General features: G+C 38.8%; 1 protein-coding gene across 2 annotated transcripts; it reads right to left on the minus strand.

Moving 5' to 3' along the window:
• Positions 1–2,128: 2,128 nt before the first annotated feature.
• On the minus strand, positions 2,129–6,599 carry LOC101158135. 2 transcript variants are annotated; one of them, XM_023965731.1, is made up of 7 exons: positions 6,422–6,599; positions 6,129–6,222; positions 5,706–6,038; positions 5,423–5,597; positions 5,190–5,308; positions 4,640–5,027; positions 2,129–3,522 (listed from the first exon to the last, which is right to left on the minus strand). In XM_023965731.1, exons 6-7 carry the CDS (start codon positions 4,702–4,704, stop codon positions 2,154–2,156), a joined length of 1,434 nt encoding a protein of 477 aa, XP_023821499.1. In that variant the 5' UTR covers positions 4,705–5,027; positions 5,190–5,308; positions 5,423–5,597; positions 5,706–6,038; positions 6,129–6,222; positions 6,422–6,599; the 3' UTR covers positions 2,129–2,153. The 2 variants fall into 2 exon arrangements, with proteins under 2 accessions (XP_023821499.1, XP_023821500.1); XM_023965732.1 differs by lacking the exon at positions 2,129–3,522 and having other exon boundaries at positions 4,646–5,027.
• Positions 6,600–9,889: the final 3,290 nt, after the last annotated feature.

Here is a 9,889-nt window from a genome sequence, read left to right on the forward strand (position 1 = left end):
ATTATGAAAATAATCTTAAAATCAGAAAATAACAATTCTATTTCTTGAATCAGCAGCCATTATGAAATGCTTATAAAATTGCCTGAATCACATTGACTCGTGATTTAGGCAAAATAAAACTGCCTAAGTAAGGAGTTAAATGGCATGTTCTGTCGGTAACGCTTTATATTAGGAGTCCTTAATAGACTATTTATAAGACATTAACAAGTCCTTAGTAAACTATTTACAAAACATGAACAAGCCCTAGAAATGTCTTAGTAAGCTTCTTATCAGCACATTAATTAGCATAAATCAGTCCTTAATAAACTATTTACAAAACATTAACTAGCACTAGAAATGTCTTAGTAAGCTGCTTGTAAGTACATTAATTATTATTTGTAAATGCCTTACAACTGACTTACACATTTAAAAAAGCTGTTTAATAAACATATTCCTTAATAAACTACTTATAAGACATTAACAAGCACGAGTAATGTGGTATTAAGCTGCTTATAAAGACATTTATTAGCATTTGCTAAACCTATTCACAAGCTATTCATAAATTGCTTGTATGGGATTAATAAATATATTAACAGTTCCCATGTCAAGATGGATTTACATTTTTTTAAGTCCAGCTGATGTGACTCAACCTCCAGACTACACCACCTGGAATAACGAGAACCTTCATTGACAGTTTGAGTGTTTTGCAGCCTCCTAAACTGTTGCTGTGGTTAATGTTATAAATGTCATTTTTCTTATTCTGTACTTTATGGTTCTTTGTGGCAAAACATAGCCATCAAACATATAACAACTCTTCAACACATCACAACAACATTACAGATTGTGCCTTATATCAGTGTTTTTCAACCAGTGTGCCGCGGCACACTAGTGTGCCGTGGGAGATGGTCAGGTGTGCCGTGGAAAATTGCCCTCATTAACTGATCTAAAAACATTAACCATCTCCAGGAAATCAGCTCTTTGTTCATCCAAACAGGTCCTGATAAAACACTGAGTAGTTAGGAATATGAAAGATCATAAAATACTTATTTCTTTGTGTTTAACTGATTCTATGAAAGACATTTTGATAAGAATGACGGCACCGCGATTTACCTGCAGCTATAACTGTTTTCTGAAAAGTCCCGCAGCTTTTATTGTCTCCACGACTCCACCAATCATTCTTGAAGGCTTAATCACATGTCATCAGTCTGACCAATCAGAAGTGTTTAAAGTCTAAACTTCCTTGTTCCAATTTAGCTCATAACTCACTCATTTCCAACAAAAACACCAGCTAAAGCTCGTCTTTAGCTGGTGAAAATCAAAACAGACTATGAGTTTCTGCTTTTTTTTTGGGGGGGGGGGGGGGGGGTGCTGGTGTGCCGCGGGATTTTTGTCAAGGTTAAAGTGTGCCGTGGCTCAAAAAAGGTTGAAAAACACTGCCTTATATAACATTTAGAACTAAACAACTTACAATACTCTTTAAAATGTTTGAACTCAGAATCTGCCCTTTCCAAAGAAAAACATTAAGTGCATCAATTGTACTTTTTCTTTATGTCATGTAGTAACCTTCCCAGCGGACCACTGTGATGTTTCTTACCAAGCCGTTCATTCCATTCAATCAGACAAACAGAGGTGCTCACATAGCATGTCTTCAGTTTGATTCCCCCTAAGCCTCCATACTTGCTCTTTATAGGTCCGCCATGCCCTTTCTATCTGTTGTGTGTGAGCACTGTTCTGTGGATTTACGTAGAACTGACTGTGATTAGGTGTTTGTATACAAGTGCAGGAAAGATACGAAATGCTCGCCACTCGTCACTGATAACAGTGGACCCGGGTTTCACGTGGCGGCCAATCAGTGGTAAAAGTTCCCTTCGAAGTACGTTCCTTCACAAGTGGTAAAACTGGCTTTCCACTCCTCTGTCCCTGGACTACTAGCATTCCAAAAACCCACATCTTCCTCTTCTATGCCCCGCCATTCTTACTTTCCCATACTTTTTACAAAAAAGGAAAGAAAAGGATTAACACAAAATGAGGATGTACAAAGTTATAGGCTTATGAATGTCACGGTGGTGGGGTGGCTCGAGAGCCGGTTGGACCCAAATGCAGAGGCACACGGTTCAAGGGCAAGGGGTTTAATAGAAACAAAAAGCGCTGCAGAGCAGGATGACAAAACAAAGCTAAAACTTACTGTGGCATGGCGAGGGACAAGGAACAAGGCATGAACACCATAACAGGGGTAATGGACCAACACAGGAGGAAGGCAGAGATGACTTTTGTGGCTCCGACTGTAATTGTTTGCAATGAATTTCAAAAACATTTCTTTCACGAAGAGTTACCTGGAAATCGTCCTCATTGTAAATTCTCTGGGCATCATCTTTTTCAATCAAGCACAAACGACAAAAATAATGCCCATTAAAAGACTCTGTAAAACCCAGAATTGTGTGCATTCCTTGGTTGTCCCAAGTTATCTGACAGATGGTTCCATGGACTTTTTCTGTGGAGAATGGAAGGTAAAGGCCTTCGTGTTCCAATATTTTGATATCATTAATCAGAGGCTGCAGAATAGGATCAAAGCCATATTTCTTAACATCATCTGTGTGAAACAGTGCAACCAAATGAATGTTCATGAGAGCAGAATTAAACTTGGCTGGCAAATTTCTAAGGACAAAATAGAGGGCACCAACTTTATGAACAGTGCGTTTTGAACCAAGTGGGTTAGCCGTTTCGAAATCATCATAATACAACAGAATTTGTAGAGAATTTGGCTTTTCTGAGAAAAGTGGGTGTGCTTTAAAATAACTTCCATCGCAAAAGTCTTCAAGTACATTAGTTTTTGAGAAGTGATGATGTTTGAGAAGTTTACATATTTCAGAATTTCGCCATATAAATTTAATTGTTTCTAAAATCGGAATGTAAACAAATGTATCTTTAACTGGAACTTGATCATAAGTGCCTGTTTGTTTATTTTTACGATTGTCAAATCGAACACCTAACATTATGTCTACAGGCTCAACTATCCCCCATTTGTTCTTGAAGTATTTTACTCTTTTTGTTTCTGTGTTAAAGCTCAAAAAGGGATTTTCAAATTTGTCAAAAGTTTTTTCTAGTGAAGGTCTTATAGGGTTGTCTGGAGGCAAAGCAGACAAAACTTCAACTTTGATTTGAGACTGCATTTCAGTTGTAAGTTCTTGCATATCACTAATTATAGTTGAAACAGCACTGTTTGCCATTCCACTTCCTTGGAGTTTAGCTATAATTGAAGTGCAGATAATTTTAACATTCTCCTTTTGAGGACTTGATCCACTATTCTCAGAACATCCAGCCTCTGACCTCAGAGTTTCATCTGCCGAATTTACTTCTGTTGTGTCATTGAAAGAAGTGGCCTCAAATGGTTCTAAGTTTGCTGAATTACCACTCTGTAACTTGTCCCTGTGAACAGTTTCCAAATGCTTTTTGAAACCAGAATAAGTTGAAAACTGACGCCTAAAACAACCTTGTGCACAAAGCAACTTAAACCTGGTGCTTGGATAAAAACTATGGTCAAGTCTTAGGCTACGTTCACACTGCAGGGCTTAATGCTCAATTCGGATTTTTTGAAAAAATCTGATTTGTTTGCTAGACCGTTCACATTTCCAAGTAAATCCGAACTTTTGTGATCTCCACTGTGACCGTGACACGACCCAAACGAGACCCGCATGCGCAGAAGCCAGAAGAATACTCAACGGTGAACGACGTCACTTGTTGTTTGCGGAGCAAACGTTAACAATGGATGTCAACAATAGTGTTGTCAAAAGCGGAGCTCTTTTTGTAATATTAAATTTATTTTCACGAAGGAGCCAGCACAATTACAATCTACTCATTTTAAGAAGGCAATGGAGTCGGGATCGTCTGTACCCACTGTTGTGGAATAGGAATGTGTATGTGTTGGGGCCGCGCCCCCGCGTGTGTGTGTGCGCAAGCGCGTGCCGCGATAGAAAATAGGGGGGGGGGGGGGGGGGGGGCAGTGTGTGCGCGCATTCATGTTGTGTGTTACGGAGGACGGTAATAAAAGCAGGTTTCCCCCAGATTAAATGCTATGGACTCTTTAGTAACCCATTCCGGAGAATTTAAGGATCAGAACAGGGAGGAGGAGGAAGATCGCATCGAGTCCCCCGCGCTTCTGAGCACGGTCGGAAAGGGGAGAAAGAAAAAAAAGTTATCGCGGGAAAGGTTCAACACCACGCTCTGCCATTTATCTGGAAATTTTTCAAAAACCGCCCAGTTGCGATAAGAGCCCTGGAGTTTGGCCTGAATAGAGCGATTACCCCAAATATTAATCCAATCGGGGATCTCGCTTCCCTTCCACTGACTGATCTCAGCAGCATCGTCCACCATGGATGATGTTTACGTTCTCGTTCCCGCCTACTTCAACGCAAAATGATGACGTTTGTTGCGTGTCGATGACGTACAGTTCGGAATCAAGTCGCCTGGCCGGACAGACGGCGGTCGCAATTGAAAAGAACGGCTACAATTCGTAATCAGGACGGCAAACCCACGGGGCCTGGGTCGCAATTGAAAAGATCGGATCTGTGTCATTCAGACTGTCATGAAAAGATCGGAATTGGGCCGCTTAGGGGCAAAAAATTCGGAATTGGGTCGTTTTCGCCTGCAGTGTGAACGTAGCCTTAAATGGATTGTCAAAGACTTACAGGTCACATGAACAGCCTGACAAATTAAACACTTAAACATATTTTAAGCTAGTTGAGCAGTTTAGCACGCAACTCACGAACTCTCGGAGACTCATCTGTTGTTGTGACATCAATGTTAAAGATTGTTGTTTGAACAAAAGTGTAGAGCTGGACCAGGGATTCCTCATAGGACAAGTTGAAAACATAGTGGGATTTAAAGAGTTCATCAAACGCGCCCAGTGAACTAGTGGCTTGGCAGGGAATGAGCTGTTTGTCCACAACTATGTAGAAGGTCTCAATTTTGTTCTGCGTTCGGCCAATGGCAAGGATGTAGGGTTGCTTGCCTTCACGTTTTTGCAGGTGTTCACCAGTACTGCAACATGACTGAAAAAGAAAACATTGACAAAGATTTCAAAATAAATAGATATTTTAGGATATGAGTGTTACTTCTTGGGTGCAAACATTATCTCCAATTTAGAGAATTCAGGCCAGACTGAGATAGCTCAGACATCTTGAAAAAATTTGTAAATATTGTAAAACACATACCTTATGAAAGTGCACCATTTTAGGCACAGCATCATTGGGGCTTATTTTAATCCTCTTTCGTCCTGCTGTGGGTGGCAACAGATGAAGAAGGAGCAGTGAAGCCATATCACTGTCCCAGTCTATCAAAATATAAAAAAATAACAGAGAATTTGGGAAGAAATTATTATTATCCACTCTGAACACAGAGATAATACAGTGTAAACTATCATATTTATAGACAATGTAATGCTTACTGGTCTCATCATTCTCTGCTAATTTTTCAGCAGCTTTCAAAAGATGAAACAATTCATTTGTCTGTGTCAGGTGTTTGGCCTCCTCAATGATCTTTTGCTTAAATGTCGTGTCCCACTTTTCAAGCATCCTTGAGGCAGTTTCTGCTCCAAACACCAGCACAAAGTCTTGGTTAAGCTGTTAATTACATAAAAGGGAAAATGTATTATATGAATGAATACTTTACAGTGAGCTGTCAAAATCTACCAATATTTGAAAAAGGTCAAGATCATTACAAACGCTTACAAGTCCTTTGACATCTAAAAAACGTGGAAAGACTTTGAAGACTTCTTCTGTTCTTTGTGGGTCATGGATCAGTTCCTGGCGGTGTTTAAAGGTCTTCTTCATCTTTTCCATAACACTTGTGTCGTCATTATAATGGAGAAGAAATGATATTGCCTCTTTGCAGGCATCTCCAGTAAGTTGCTGAGGCACTCCATCTGCTGATCTTTTGCGGTTTGGTCCATGGGCTTCAAGATCTTCAGCTACTTTGACCGGCCTCTGATACTTCTTTCTGGATATGGTCTTGAGGCGCCATGCTAAATATCCAGTGCCCTTTTGTGCATCATAAAAGTGTTCCTATTAAATAATTTAAGAATAACAAACATTTCAAAACACAGCTGCAGACAAATGCTGTCTTCTTGTTTGTCTAATTTTAAATAAACTTACATAGCCCTTTGGAGAAAAGGGGTCCCGCAGTGAAGGAAAAAGTGTTATGATTCCAAGGGCATACTTCTCTTTCTGTTTGTGAGATGGAATCCTCCTTCAAAATTCAAAAGAAAAATAAAACAACATAAAATGAAGAAATCAAGTTACTTAAACTACAACCAGTTCTACCAAACATCACTTTTGTCTTGTGAATTTAAAAAAATAAAATAGAGCAACAAAAAAGGGCATTTTTCTGTAAAACTACCAGAAGAAACTGTGTGACAACAGTGTAAATAACAGAAAAAAACACTAACCCATGTAACTCAGCCATATGGCTAACCAATATGTTGACAAGCTTCCTTCGGGTCCCATGCTTTAGTGAATTTTCTGACTTGTACTCATCTAGAACATCCTCACCTCCTGGCTTCGCATGTAAGGCATTTTCAACCATCTACCCACATACACATAAAAATTGATTAAAAATGAAATAACAATGTTAAGCTTACATTGAGACTAGGGCTGCACGATATGAGGAAAACTCGCGATATGCGATATTGGTGATTAATATTGCGATAACGATATAATTTGCGGTATATAAACAAATAGCAAAACAACCAAAAACGTAATTTCCATTTCACTGCAACAGTTTAAAAATTATACTCCAAATGACCCTTGTCGACGTAGGAGGCAAACATCAAACATAAAAGGGCTCATCTGATTGATCAACAACGTAAACGGGTCCTTCTTATTGGTTAAATGCTTATTTCATTTGTTCAATATTTCAAGCTTCCACGAGTTTTTTTTAGCACATTTAAGGTAACCATTTATTGCGATTTTTGACATCTTTTGCGGTATGCATATTGCACAGCTTGATGTTGCGATAACGATAAATTTGCGGTATATTGTGCAGGCCTAATTGAGACTATTCTGAACATTTATAAGACTTGGCTCTATACACTATAACCAAAGGCTACATAGCACAAATGGCCTTACATTTAACATTGTCATGTTTCTTTTTGTAATTAGAGATCCAAATATTTTTAAAAATATATTTTTTAACTTCAAATTGTATACTTCTTTTGCAGCATCTGACTCAGAAATCTCAGTGGTTGATTTACTTAAGACCTCACAGCTTGTTCCATCTCTGACAGTGGGAATTCCTAGCTCTCTAAAGAAGTCAGTCACACTTAAAGTGACTGACTGTTCTTCAGTGAGGGTGGATGGACATGAATGTTCTAAGGGAGAGAAAGGGAAAAAAATGTGAAATTTGGACAAGAGTTAATGATAAGTTATGTGAAATCTTTCAAAAAGTTACTGAAACTTACTATCTGATATGCTGTCACAAACAGTCAGACACAGGTCAGGTTTGCTTTCTATAAGTTCAAGAAGAACATCTTCCTCCACTGCTGTGTCAGAGTCGTCAAAAATGTGAAGCTCAGTTCCACCCGGAAGTCCAAACTTGTTTTTTACTGGAAGAAAAAATTGGCATGAGCGAAAGAAAGAAAAAAAGTAATAACATCTGCAGTAATAAAAAAATGTCATTACATTTGATCAAATATTCCCAGCTTCCTTGCATTTTTGCAAAGACCAAATGATGGAAATATTTAATTATACAGAATGCCCGCTCACCTTCACTGATGAGATCTGCTAGGTAAATCCTGACTGTAATCGGATGCATTTTTTGGTACTTTCATATTTGACCTTTAGCAGCATAGTGGCAGTTAACAGAAACTGTTAAGGAAAAACAGTACTTTAGTTTCACAGAATTAATTTGCTCTCAGACAAGTTGAAGCATAGATAAACATTTTTGTTCTAATGAACAGAATTCATATCAGTAATACTTTTAAAAATGTGTAATATGCAAAATCAACTTTTTCTAGCTTTCTTTCATAAAACAACTATTACTTGATCAAAAACGTGTCTGGAGTGATTTTCTATTTAATTGACGCACATGCACACAGAATCTCACCCATCCTGTGACATTTAAGTATTTTATAATAAATAAGTAGCAAAAAGGTCATAAAATTACTGTGTATTTTTTTGTCTCGCGCCCCTGTCAAGCCTCCAATGTCCATTCTCGTTCTCCTCCCCCATCTTTAGATAATAATGGCGCGCAGCAGAAGTTACTTTTCTTATAAATGCTCAAATCACTTTCAATTTAAAAATGTGCTTTTGATTTATTCACACCTGTAACTGAGAAAAAGTCCAACCTTGTACCATAGTTATAACATTAGATTTTTAAAGTCCCACTACTACAACTATATTTCGGATCCTTGTTGTGACAGCGCTCAGTTGTCTTTTAACTATGTTGGGGGCATTTTTGGCATTTTTTTAGGGTCGGTTCAGCGTTTTCTTTTTTCTCATGAAGAGACCGTACCGGACTAAGTTAGGCTGTGTGGCCGCCGGAGTGCCGCTATCTTCTTTAAACTGGAGACGCAACAGGCAGAGACGGCGCTTAACGGACCCGGGCTCTGTCATACAACCTTTTGTTGGGGGTTTGCCGCCCCGCCCCGCCTGTCCAAAATTGGGTTAAGAAAATGAATGAAAGTTCGGGAGCAGAACTGTTTGTGGGGTGGGCGTGTGTGTGCTTGTGTCAGCGTATGCAGCGCCCCCACCCCGGGGACATAGAAGAGATTGGCGGTTTTCAGATTACTTTGGGCTGGAAACCGGTAACACTACCAACCAACACTGCGTTGTGCGTACAGTTTAGATCCAGATTCCAGCGCAGACGAGACAAAGCGTTCATGGATCTATTTGTCTGACGGTAGACGCATGAGGGGGGCAGAGTGGAGAGACCGGGTCGCCCATTTTAGTTAGTAACTGCGTCACATATATGAGGGGTTTTTTTTTTCCGAACGGCGCATTTTTGTCTGCTACAATTACAAAAAGAAATACTAAAAAACACAGTTTTACATATTACATTATTTAATTTCCAATATCATCAGAAAAATGCTACAAAACTATGTTAAAAATACTCAAGAAAAGGCGATTTTCATTGGAGTGGGTCGCCATGTAACACTGAAAAACTAGCTAAAGAAAAATAGCGCGTTACTTAATATTAAGAGCAATATATACATCGAAACTAACTAATATCTATCGCATTACAAGCATGCTTTATGTTTATAAAAGTGAAGAGATTTATATTTTTGTTCTTACCCTTTTGAAATGAATGTCGCAGACGACTTTCCTCCTCCGCTCTCCAAGAAAAAAACGCCAACAGAGTTTGAAATAACTCCGTCAGCCGTTGCAGCACAAAGCTCCGCCCCCAATTCTGTTTTAACACTCGATGTGCTCAAAACAACACTAAGATCAACACTTATCAACTCAAAATATTTAACACTGGAAAATTCAACACAAATCAACACTGTAGATTTTGCTGTGTTGTAACGTTTGTGTGTCTCTCTCCATGTGTGTTTATTTATCTATATGCATGAACATTATTATGATCCGGACGCCAATTCTGGCAATCTTGTCTGGAAACTGAAGACGGCACAGCAGCACAGGCAGCCCACCGTCTTGTAAGTCAAGTCAAGTCAACTTTATTTATAAAGCGCTTTTAAAACAGCAGAAGCTGACCTGCTTGACAATCTAGCATAAAAACAAAACAACAAACTAAAACAGAATAAAATCGATAAATTACATAAAAATAAATAAAAACAATAAAAACATCAACTCACACTGAGTTAAAAGCCAGGGAGAAAAAGGTGAGTTTTTAACTTGGATTTAAAATCATTCACTGAACGGGCCTGCCTATCCTGCATTCCACAAGCTGGGGCCAGCAA

Source organism: Oryzias latipes, chromosome 17 (assembly GCF_002234675.1).
Source record: "Oryzias latipes chromosome 17, ASM223467v1".
Lineage (NCBI taxonomy): Eukaryota > Metazoa > Chordata > Actinopteri > Beloniformes > Adrianichthyidae > Oryzias > Oryzias latipes.